The sequence below is a fragment of the Zootermopsis nevadensis genome, unplaced genomic scaffold (genome assembly GCF_977971745.1).
Source record: "Zootermopsis nevadensis isolate Lab colony 2312 unplaced genomic scaffold, Znev_1.0 Znev_ptg000017l, whole genome shotgun sequence".
NCBI classification, from domain to species: Eukaryota; Metazoa; Arthropoda; class Insecta; order Blattodea; family Termopsidae; genus Zootermopsis; species Zootermopsis nevadensis.
In genome coordinates, this window is record NW_028259149.1 from 9,793,285 (window position 1) to 9,805,880 (window position 12,596).

At 37.4% G+C, this 12,596-nt stretch overlaps 3 protein-coding genes across 7 annotated transcripts in view; 1 reads left to right on the forward strand and 2 right to left on the reverse strand.

Moving 5' to 3' along the window:
* LOC110833985 (uncharacterized) overlaps nucleotides 1–182 on the reverse strand; it is a 32,209-nt gene extending 32,027 nt beyond the window's left edge. For both annotated transcript variants that reach the window (XM_087350357.1, XM_087350355.1), the window contains exon 1: nucleotides 14–182. The gene's annotated coding sequence lies outside the window, so the exon portion shown is untranslated. The remainder of the gene's footprint in view (nucleotides 1–13) is intronic.
* A 221-nt stretch (nucleotides 183–403) lies between these two features.
* LOC110833970 (tudor and KH domain-containing protein homolog) overlaps nucleotides 404–12,596 on the reverse strand; it is a 106,832-nt gene continuing 94,639 nt past the window's right edge. For all 4 annotated transcript variants that reach the window (XM_087350361.1, XM_087350362.1, XM_022072628.2 and 1 more), the window contains 5 exons: nucleotides 12,448–12,558; nucleotides 10,850–10,948; nucleotides 10,403–10,641; nucleotides 4,374–4,542; nucleotides 404–3,948 (listed from right to left, as the gene is read on the reverse strand). In XM_087350361.1, the coding sequence (XP_087206487.1) occupies nucleotides 3,616–3,948; nucleotides 4,374–4,542; nucleotides 10,403–10,641; nucleotides 10,850–10,948; nucleotides 12,448–12,558 (951 nt within the window). In that variant the 3' untranslated portion in view covers nucleotides 404–3,615. The remainder of the gene's footprint in view (nucleotides 3,949–4,373; nucleotides 4,543–10,402; nucleotides 10,642–10,849; nucleotides 10,949–12,447; nucleotides 12,559–12,596) is intronic.
* LOC110833972 (protein roadkill) lies at nucleotides 5,281–9,575 on the forward strand. The gene is made up of 3 exons (XM_022072633.2): nucleotides 5,281–5,950; nucleotides 6,044–6,594; nucleotides 7,603–9,575. Exons 2-3 carry the CDS (start codon nucleotides 6,054–6,056, stop codon nucleotides 8,157–8,159), a joined length of 1,098 nt encoding a protein of 365 aa, XP_021928325.1. The 5' UTR covers nucleotides 5,281–5,950; nucleotides 6,044–6,053; the 3' UTR covers nucleotides 8,160–9,575.

A 12,596-nucleotide genomic window follows, 5' to 3' on the forward strand; every position in this document is an offset into this window, starting at 1 on the left:
GACAATTTCTTACCTCCACCTCACAAAATGTTGTTGCACAATTTCATGAACCCGTACTATGAAGCAGGATAGTGTCGAACCTGCATTACAACTTCACATTGCTAATCGCACGGCTAGCATTCTTCCACAAACGTGTATACACCTGTCTCACGTGTACAGCCCACTAAAACCAAATGGCCGCGCGTACTCTGAACTCTTGCCGCAAAGCTATAACTTCGCTACCCGTTTCGCCATCTTACGTGAAATAGACACACTACATTAGAGAGTTTCAATAAACACTGAAGATGTCGTACATGTATATGAATATGTTCCTTACATGTAAAAACCTGTGTGAACAATTTTAGCTTTTATTATTGCAACAGGAGGAAAAAAGGAAAGAACAGAAGCAAACAACCGTAACATCTTCATGTTACTTCTAAATTAAAACATTTAATGGGTATCGAGCCAGAAATGTTCAATGAAATAACAAGGAAAGATAACGCATTCATCCACTTTCTGAGCCATAGGCTTATATGTTGTATTGGAGTTTGCGATTATTAGCTCTCGTATCCGCCACCAGAGTGCACGGAAAGTTGATTAGCATAAAAAAATACAAATTTTGACAATTTATGTTTTCACTGCGTTACAAAGTCACCATTATCACCGACATAAAAACACGAAATATGGCCACATTTGTCCTTATTACTTCGTAACAGAAAGAGGCGATACATTCCTCTGAAACCTTGGAGACTACTTAAAAACTACAAAGCATCACAACCTTAAGTATGTTAATTTAATCCATGGAGCCGGAAAGCAACATGACCCCGATCTTTTAAATTCTTAAAATATTTAAAAATGAAACAAAAATGTGATATTAACAATGACAGCTCATACTAAACACATAGGCTTAATTTGGGTCAATGGATTAAAAATGACACAAAATAAATTATGAAACATCATACATATAATAATACTTAGGGTTACACTTTTTTGGAAGAACAGAGGATCCAAAATCCTACATGTCACAGGCACCACGTTTTTTACTTGCTATTTTCTTGACACCTTATTCTGGAGTGGCTTAGAACTGATCATAAATGGGGTGGCGGAATACACTGTACCCAATGACAAAAACACTTATCATCTACCAAAAGAATTTCTAAATACCTCACAAACCATTGCTCAATCCTTTTGATACCAGTGGGTTTTGAAAAAATACACACAGTACGCTGATGTGATTGTCATATAGCAAATTAATGGTGAAAGTATCTACTTCAGCATCAGAGACTGATTCCCAACATAAGTTTATTTTGAAAGACAATTTCTGAAATAATGTAAATTTAAAGTAAATATTTTGGGTTTTAATACTAATAAATATTGCTTTCTCATTCTGCCAACTTGTTTCTCCAATTTAATCACAAAATAAACTGGAATAAACGTAATGAAAGAATAAAATAAATTATAATATATCAACCTGCAAGAAAAAAGACCACCAACAAAGATACTGTTTTGTGATTGTCATAACAAAGATACATCAATAAAATCAATAATATTAATCTATGTCATTTAATACAGTCAGTGCTACATAACCTCCACAGCTGTTATGAATATACCACTGATACAGATATTTGGAAAACTCGCCACACTTCACAATTTAAACATAGTGAGCTACTTGAGGTGTTGTAATTACCTGGGTGGCTGTATTACATTAGTAAAACAAGTAAGTAACATGAATAATAATCGACAAAAACAAACACAATCAATAAAACATAAGAGAACACAATGAATACACAGCTAAATCTGTAAAGCTGGCTACACTAAAAAACATTAAAAAAACAATTAATTTAAATCTCCTAATCTTGCATTAACAGTCAAATACAATCAGTTTATAAGAGTTATCTCTGTCACATTTAAAACTGTAGTCATAACAAAACCTGTATTTAAAATTCTGAGCTGTACGAGCATCAGCTGAGAAATTTTGATATCTACAACTGTCCCACAAATGCGACTGCAAATTTTTCATAAACTGGGTATTTTGATCTGTATTTTGTTGAGAAAAATTTGCCCTTATCTGCCATTACAGAAATTCATACAGCCATTTTTTGGGTTTATACAATATCATTTTGCAGTATTACATGGTAAAGAAACTGTTAACTGATTGATCATTCAAGGAAATGAAAAAGACAGTTGCATGAATCACCTACTGACACAAGATCGCCTGAGATTTTATTGCATATCGTCTTGCGAATAATTTAATTTGCTTCCGAGTGTTTATAAATCTACTTCACTTAAAGTAAGCGCTTATGACTGCATCAGAGACAAAAAAGTATTTGTATTAATCCAAATATTTTAATAAACTAACATCTGAAAAAAACACTGAATATTTTATAATTGCGAACAAGACTTAGCACCTTACTGGGGCAAATGCTTACGTCACAATTAGTAAAATAAACCCGATGTTTTCAGTGTGGATTGTTTCACTGTCAACAGCATGAAAAGGTGTGGACAGCCAAAGTGTATGTGATATTTCAGAAATCTAAATCGAAAGGAGAGTCGTCGTCCGCGTGACAAAACAGTATTTGTAGGAAAACAAAACAGTTTTATTTGTTCGGAGTGAGATCAAGTCAATCTGGTGGAGGAGGATGTACCAAACCCTGTCACCATGTTATATACAGCATTTTTATCGACACATTCAGAACCATAACAAGCAAATTACAACGTAATCTATCCTCTGTTAACCAACTTAAGTACAAATATTATTTATTGTGTATATAAATTACGGCTGAAATACATTAAAAAAACATTTACAAATTTAAGGAATTTTGCAATAAAATTTAGCAGCAGAAGTGAAGTTTATATGGTGTTATGAAACAAACCAGAACCAGAATATCATATAAGACTTGAAGGTCAAAACACAAGAAAAATTTAAGAAAATATTAATACAATGGTATAGTCATGCGTTACACACAGGAAATAATAGCATTCCGTTAAGAACATCACGAATTAATGCATTAAATAAACAAACTATGGGGAGACCAAGAAAATGGTGGAAAGAAAAGTGAGAGAAGATATGGAAAGAAGAGTAGGGAAAGAGATAAAAAAGGAGTGCCTATGGTAGAAGAGAAAAGAATAAAGTATTTTTCATAAAATGATGCATCCTGGTGGAGACATTAAAGGATGATGTACTTTACATAAACAAGGTTTATGCTCAAATGTTTGGCTGTGTTATTACTTAAACTGGTACATAAGTCAGCTAGTGTGGAAAGTTTCTATTTCAGTGCAACAAATATTGTTGTGAATGAAAATTCCTGATATGGCACATGATTTTAGGGCTTGTATTTGTAGTTTATATATAATTATCAGTAAATGTATCTTATCAAGAGGGAGCAGTTTAGACAATAGGTAAAAAAAAACACTTCACTGAAATATGAATAATTCAAGCTGTGTCAGAAATATGTTTCCAAAAACTTGTCTCTGGAAGAAATGGCTTAGCCGTGAAGATGTTTAATCAATTTTCACGCAAGTCAGAATATGTTAAAGATCTAAAGAACATACCTTTTTCAGGTTTCATCAAGACTTCAGTTTTTATTTACATAATATAGGCTAGTGTTGTCTACACTGACTGCTAACATAACGAAACTAACCCATCTCTAGTTCGCTGCCACTGTCATACTCATTCAAAAATTCTGCAGGCAGCCGTTGACAACCCGGTACCAGTTTCTTGTCTTCACGCACTCCACTTTCCTCTGACTTTATCTTACTGCTGTCTTCAGATGCCATGCTGTTCTTATGGTCTTCTTCACTAGTATCATTGACTACAGCATTCCTTTTCATGCCAGGTGATGCACTTCCACTACTGGCTGTCTGCAGTTGCTGCATCTGTTTACCCACAATCCTCTGCTGCTCTTCTTTAGGATTCTTCTCCCATGTCGCATACCCTTGCTTAACCAGCTCCTTTGCCACACAGATATCCTGCAAAGTTATTATACTTAAGCAGAACAACAACGACGATGATATTGATTGTTAGAAATGTAGAAATTTTAAGGCAGGAAAGACCACCTGTTGGACCTAAACACAGATGGAAGGTACTATTAAAATTAATCTTAAAAATAGGGTGTCAACTGGATTATAATGACTTTGATAGAGTCTGATAATGGTCTCTTGTGATGAGAGTGATAAACCATGAAAGTAATTTCCTCACCAGGTGACTAATAACCCTGCACCATGGGCAACAAAACTTTCTGATTACTTTCAAAGAAATTATATGCAAAATATCCCAAAAATATCCAGAAAATCAAAAGAATTTTTCTTGCCTGTTTTATACACATGCATCTACACAAAAAATAAGAAGAAAGAATATGGTAAAGAAGAAAAGAAAAACAGAAAAGAATACCCACCTGAGCTCCACTTGTATCAAACAGTTCCACGACAGGAATAGGACTACCTTCACGTTCGCCCTGTGCCCGTTCTCTGTAAGAATCCACATGGGCCATCAACACTCGCCACTGTGCCACGTGACATAGGTCCTCAAACAAGTCTGTAGCTTCGTCTGTCCAGCCCCCTTCTCTGTAAAAAAGGAAATTACAAGTGATTTGTTACATGTCTATAACCGAAACAGAATTATTTCTGAGAAAGTTACAGAATTAAAAACAAATACAAACACTGGCAGTGAAATTCAATGGGAAATCAGGCAGCTATAATTGCATTCCTTAATACATATTTCGGCCTGCCTTATTTTTCTCTCAAATGATTTTGAAGGACTTTCTTGTTAGCACAGTTTTTGGAATGCTGTAATAAACTGAGTTCATTATTTTCTTTCTGTTGTTTCATAGAACAGGCTAAAAATTGGCAGGTAAATTTCTTCCATGTTTATCTAACTTACAACACAAAAGAAGTTCATTTCTTGTGCAGTCTTTCTTTCCTTGCTTATTTGTTCTTCATTTCCATCCTTTTTATTCTCTGTTTTCTTCATTTCTTTTCCCTTCTTTCAATCTGTTTCTCGCCTTCTTTCCTTCTTATTCGCTTTAGTTCTTCTCTATTTTTGTATTTCCTTCTTTCCTCTTCTCTTTCTTCATTTACCCTTTTTTCGTATTTCTCCTGCTCTTTCTTTTTCGTCTTTCGTCTTCCTTTCTGACGTCAATTGGTCATACTGCCAAATGCCAAAACGTATCGAAAACTTCCATTTGCAATTATCTGAGATTTGGTTGAGTGCCATTCTATTTCAGTTGCATCGGTTTATACGCTGAGCGCTATAATACACATCGGAGCGACCTGCAAGAAAACAGCGGAAACGTTTATTCCACGCGCCTCGCGACATTTACTAAACACGCACATCTATACATTGTTCTCTAAGAAACTGTATCGCTTCGCACCACGAAATTTCTCAACGAATCCACTACTGAACATCGCACCCAGTGCTTAGCACTCCTGCTTCGCATTGTGAAAGTTTCGAGATCGAACCTCAACCTGCTCAACCAGTTCGAGGTTGTTTCCATTACTCGTTCCAGCCAAATTCTGAGACACAGGCTTAAGAGCGGCTACGACCGCTTCCTTACATATCCTTACCAACTTATTCATAGAATCAAATATTACGTAATCTGTGCAGATGAAAAAGCGTGAGTAAACACGGCACAAGGTTTGCGGCGACTGCATTGTGTTGTGAATCAGGCTTTATCTTGTGGCCTATTAGGTTAGTTGGGATGCTGCCGTCACTTACTTGCGTGGCCATCATCATAAAACTTAACTCCGGTGCCAAATCGTTACAGGACAGTGTTAGGAGCACCACTGACCCTACCAGCTCTGCTCCAACCGCGGAGAATTCGCTGCCAGGCACAATAAATAAGCGTAACAGAAATGTGAAATGCAATTCTTCTGGATTGTACAGTTCAACTAATTAAGGGGAACACAAATCCAAAACTTGCAATACAAGTCTAAAGTGAAAGAAATTTCCCTCATAAACCACTTATTAAATCAGGTGAGTTATCCTTCTTTAGGGAAATCTGCATTCGTGTTGGTTAACATTTAAACTGATCACTAAAATTTACGTGATTTTTCATTCTTTCCACAGGCCAAATGCCATGGCTGGACCAAGCTCAGGCGTGGAATTACTGGTGCCAGCAGTGTCAGACATCATTTTCAAATACACATGGGTCATTGAAAAATATTCTCATGTCATCAACAAACGAGACTCATTCGACAGCCCCACATTTGATTTTAATGTCAATGGAGTCCAAACACGATGGAACATGTCTATTCGTTTCTGGAGAGGACCAGAGGGCAAACGGTTGAATAACCCTGTAGTGCTTTGTCTGAACATGCTGAACTGCAGTATCGAGGAACCTAAACAAGCGCGCGTTAGGTTTCAGTTTGGGGTGTACAATGTGGAGATCAAACAATGGGAAATGTGTCATGTCAGTCGTGTGGCGTTGCACCTCCAGAACACTAACGAGATGCTCTCACTAGGTTACAGGGACCTCAGTATATTGGAACGTCATACAGAGTCCTCAAGTGGTGACGTGTCCGTCTTCATCAAGTTACAAATTGTTCAAACGGAGGAAGAGCACCACTCTTTGTCACAGGACCTCGCCAGAATGCTCTCCCATGTCAGTGAAAACACAGGCATGTACTGACTCACTCCATATTGTAAGATCCTACTGAAACAGTTGAAAGTTATTCAACTAATAAGTAAATTCCCTGCTTTTGTAGAACCCTCAAAAACAAAAACCTGATAGTTCACAACAAATTTCTCTTAAGATCAATTTTTGTTACTGCTATCTATGCCTACTGGTTGATTCGCTTGAGATCTGCAAACCAAAATTTGTTATGCATAAACTGTTTCACTCACGTATGCTACAATTCAAATCTTCTCAGCTCCTTGGTATGAGCTTCCTAACATCTGGTGAAAAAAATAAATTACAAAGCACCTCATTATGAAATTGCCTCCATCCTGTTACTTCGCCTCTCTTTAGATTCAAACATCCTCCACAGCATTTGTTCTCAAACACCTTCAATTTATAATCTTACCTTGCGATGAGAGGCCAACTTTCACATCCATATAAAAAAATTAGAAACAATTTTTAATTTTTATAGTTTCAGACTGGAAATGGGAATATGAAAAATTATATGACGTAAGCAATAGAAACCATTAAGAAGATTTCTGTCCTCTGGGTTGTTGTGTTGTGTAGTCTGGTCGGTGTTTACCAAAATTTCAGAGGTCATACTGCCTCCGTCATCAGGGCGATGGAAGATTTCTGTCTTCTGGGTTGTTGCGCTGTGTAGTCTGGTCGATGCTAACCAACATTTCAGAGGTCATACTGCCTCCATCATCAGGGCGCATTGGTAAACATCGACCATACTACACAGCGCAACAACCCAGAAGACAGAAATCTTCATACTCACCGTTGTGAAAACCTCAAATCTTAAATAACAAACATTCCTCAAATTTAATCAGCTCCTAATTTCTCCATGACCACACTGATGGTATAATATTAAAAGGGAAGTTTACAAAATAATTTATAAAGATATGAAATGGATTAAAATTATTATTATTGGCCAGTTTTTCATCTGTCAGGCAGTTAAATCATTATTTCACCTGGCACTTGGTTTAATTAAGGTGCATGTTTATAGGAGACATCATCCTACAAGGCGATGGGGAGCGCAAATTCGCAGCACACAGCTGTCTTCTGAGTGCCAGATCCCCAGTTCTAGCAACCATGATCAAAATACATGAGCAACAAGTTACGGGCGAAATGCACGACAAGCAAGACAAATGCTTGGAGCTGCCTGGCCTTGGCGACGAGACCCTACAGGAAGTGCTTCGTTACATCTATACCGATCATGTCGACAATTTGGACACCATCGCTTCTACGCTGCTTCCAGTTGGAGAGAATTACCATCTGCCAGGACTCAAATTACTTTGTGAGAGAACTCTTGTCGAGACTATCAGGCCAGAAAGCGTCGCATCACTCCTGCTGCTTGCCGATCAGTTTGAATGTGATTCACTCAAACGGGCTGCTCTGGCATACTGTGAGGACAATGCTACAAATATAAAGAAATCTCTGGCATGGAAAGTAATGGAAATAGTGAATCCTGACCTGTTCACGGAAGCATGTGAAGCAGGGCTCGGTAGCTCTATATCTAGTAACTTAGACAGTCTTCCTAGTGACACAGAACTTGGTTTGTGAAATGATTCAGGGAATTCAGTGGATTTAATAACACTTTTATATACAGAAAAATCATAAGTCCAAACCAAGAATAATACACAAAAATTTATAAAAATTTTAGGATCCTGCAACTATAAAATTGTACAGTTCAAAACAATGTTATTTGTTAACATTATGCAAATTCCTTTTTATATAAAATGGGCATGCTTGTTAAGGAAATGTCACTTGAATAAAAATGAATTTCCATAAATTTAAAACAGTTATTACAGATGTGACTTCAGAGAAGACAAACACACATTAATTCTACAAAGTGCAGTAATGCCGATCTCTGTTTAAGCTTCTCATTTGTAGCAATATCGGGTGTGTTGATAACCACTTTGTAGCAATGATGAAGAGCAAGATATCTAAGGCCGGCACAGTTGCCACGCGGTCTGAGGCACAGACCTCGTTCGCCTAGCCACTGCGACCGCGGCTTCGAGTGCCGCTCAAGGCATGGCCGTTTGTCCGCGATTTTCTGTGTTTGTATAGGTAGAAGCCTTGCAGATATGGCTGATCACACATGCAAGGAATTCTACCAATGTCCAAAAAATAGATCAATCAAAAACCTCCAAGAGAGGTAAAAACACAGACCCTGCAAATGCAGGACAAATTCGAATGTAGGAAAAAATGGAAAGCAAGGCATCTAATGAACCTCATAAAGCAGAGTTCTTGAGAACCTGACAGTTACTCAGCTAGTTTAAAAATTCACGACCTTGAACGGTGGTCAGGGCTGACAACATACACATAGCTTAATACGAGGTGCGATCGAAAGGTTTCCAGACTGCAGAAGCTCGTACTACATCCGGTTCGCCCTCTATTGACACAGTCTTGAAACTTTCCGATCGCACCTCGTACATGGCCAAAATGCTAGCAGAGTTCTTACAAATTTTGTATTGAATATTTTTCTAATAAAAGCCAATGTGATATGCACGGTGAACAAGAATAAAACATGAATGAAAATGTGACAGCACTAACAACATTGCAGAAATACTGTTCATTCATAATTCCTTCATCACAGAACAATAAAATTTCAATGTTAACACTGACTACTATATTATTATGAAGTCTACTACCACACTGTACGTTCACAGTCAGATGAAACTATCAAACAACAACATAAACATCACTTAAATTTTATGAAAAGAAAACTGTTCACACAGAAAGTAAAGCACATAACAATTACTAATAAAATATTATTTACTGCACCAGTTACACAGTGTCAAATGGCAAAAAGGCTGAAAATTATGAACTGGAAAGCCACAGATAATGTTCATTTACCTACGATTCAGATTTAATCTCACCAGAGCTAATTAACAGGAGAACTACTACACTGCACGAGGAACAATTTTCTTCTTGTATCACATGAAAGATATTTAAAATAAACGTTACCAACTTTAATGATTCCTATATTTTTTGACATGTATGTATGTGTTTGAATGATGGGAATTTTCTCAGAATTCCTATAAAATTCATTCTGATAACTGAATAACAATTCAAAGCATTTTCCATCTATTCGAAAGAATTCATTAATGAAATTCTAAATAAATTTACAATTCTTATTAGTTTAAGCTTGAGAAGAGATTTTCTGTCACAGCATTGTTTCCGTTAACTATTTTGTCTATATAAAGCACTAGAACAACAAATAAAAATTTAAAGGGATCATCTTCTGAATGTGAAACATAATTCATAAAACAAAACACAACTTATTAAACATCATGTTAAGCAGATCCATTGTCACCACAGTGTGGCATATTCTATGTTGTGGATGGAGGAGAATAGGGGTCTTCCAACTCGGTGATCAGGCAAGACGTAACAACTTCACACCATAAAAAAACCCAACCATGTTACAAAATGTTACACAGGTACTCGGATTGGTTGTCGTGAGCATGATAATGGACCTTTGGCTTCTCTAAAAAAACAGGGACTTTTAATTAGCTGAGCAACCATCAGCTTTTCAAGTACTCTGCTCCACAGTTGGTTAGTTCACATATTAGAACATGACCACATCCTTCCATACATTTTCCAATTCAGAATTTATTAATCAACCCATTATATTGCTTGATCTACTGACGGCAGCATTAAACAGACCACAAATAAATGGATATCTCTTCCTCCGTGCTTAAGCCTCACAAATGATCTCATCAGTTGAGGTTTCCCAACCAACTGCAATGCAGAGCCTTGAAATTGTACCAACAAAGTTTGGAAACAAAAAAATGTCTACTCACTTTGGTTTCACCTTCGCAATGGAGCACTCAATGGCCTGGTACCTCAGCTTCAAAAAGTCAGCCCGCAGGGAACAAACCTCTTTCTTTCGGAGCGTGTCCGAGTCTCCATAGTCAAGATAGTAAAGGGTCACTTGACTCTCTTCAATATCATAGTCATCCGGTACCAGCTCAGTCACTCTGGCACGATACCACTTATCATCATGGCTGTATGGTGCTGCCACGAGCTGGTCTACTGTCACCTAAGCAAGCAAAAAAGGTTGTAAAATGGGTTCAACTGATTTTTAAATAATGTCCAATGAAAGACAGAGTAACAGTGATAAACCTTCAGGTTCCAAAAAAGTGAGGAATTTCTTGACCAGATAAAGAGTTTTCAACTGCTCAGTGTATGCCAGCCCCACCTCAGTTACCACATGCTGTATTAACAAACAATATTTCACTGTTTTGTACCTCTTTGATGGCATGTAACTCGCGATTCCCCTCGTTCCTGTAGAATTCAGTCATTTCTTCCACCAAGTGATCAAGGTCTACAGCACGTGGTCCAATCACCTGAAAGAAGCAAAGAAACTTGGTATAAAAACAGACATCTACCACAGTAATCAATACAATAAACCGTCGAGACATAATTCTGACAGTAAACTTTAAGAAAAAATTTCTTTACCATGCAACTAAATACATTTAGTACAGACAATCCATAGATATGTCATGTGTTCATTGTCACAAAAGTATACTAATGCATATCCAGTTTCAATGTTTTTTAATTGTCAGTGATAGATACTACGTTTTGTAGATTGACTTCCAGTAGTTTCCAAAACTTCCTGAATATATGACGCGTAAAAAGAGAAATAAACTGAAACTAAGCTGCACAACTAATGGTATGAAGTTACTGAGAATTTAGCTTTGGTTCCAAGCTGGACACAAATTACTTTTATGGCAGTAAATATGTAATTAGTAAGGAGAATGGTGCAGTTTGTAGCAAAAGACCTTCTCTTTATTAATACCCACAAAGTGAAGTGAATGCCAAGAAAGTTAGCTTATACGTTCACAATAGCGACAAGGTGGTGATTGCGTAACACCAAACTTTCCTACACTCCAATCTTTAAATGAAGACCACAGGACAGAGGTACAGTATAGACATAGTTCTGGCAAAAAGAAAAATTCCTGTCCCTACCAGGGATTTAATTCCAGTCAACCAGCCCATAGACAATCATTATACTGACTTAACCTATCCTTACTCATATTTTTTTTCATATCCAGTACACACCATTCAGCATGGTGTGCATTGGTGGTTAGAAGGATTCACGACCCATCAGTACATGGGTTCGATCGGGACCGCGACATTTAACGCTCCTGCTGTGACTCCCTTTTTGCGAGATGATGATGAAAGTGGAGTAATTGTTGGGATGCCATGGAGAAACTGGGGAAACCCCGGAGGAAAACTTTGCGATGCCTGGACCACGGCCTTGCCCAACACAATTTGTAAATCTGAGCACCGCTGGGAATCAAACCCAGGACTCCAGTATTACAGCATTACAAGCCCAGCGTTCTAACTGCTAGACCACCGCGGCGGTCTTTCCTCCTATTCAGGTATATGAATTAGCTTAGAAGTTATTATTTATTATGTTAAATGCTCAGTTTCTCAAAACATGGCTGGCACTATAAGGTGTGATGCAGCTGCTTTACACAACTGTAAAACTGAGTCCCATTTCCAGAATTATGGGAATTATATTTTCCCAATTTAAGGTTTTTAAGAGGGAAAAATCATAAACACAAAGACTGGGAGAAATCCTGATTGTTTCATAAGTCACTATTCAATTAAAAAATCTGCAATTAGAAGATGACAATGACTGACAAATATTCAAGGACTTGGTATGGAAAATTACCTGGAAAGAATTTGCCATGGAGATACGGGCTGCAATTATAGAAACTGAACACTTGGTAAGGAGAAACCATGCCTTGTAAAATGTTACACGGAGATATAATTGAACACACAGATCTGAAACTACCTGGATAAAAAAACATTTATGCTTAAGTGTGAATGAACTTGCCTGGACCCAGAAATGCCCAGGGTGCTCCACTGCTGACACATAAACTTCCATGAAACCATCCTTGCCTGATGTCATCAAACTCTCAGTATTGTGTCTCTTCATCCGTTCCTCCTGCAACAAAATCATATATTTCAGTCCTCCGTCCATAT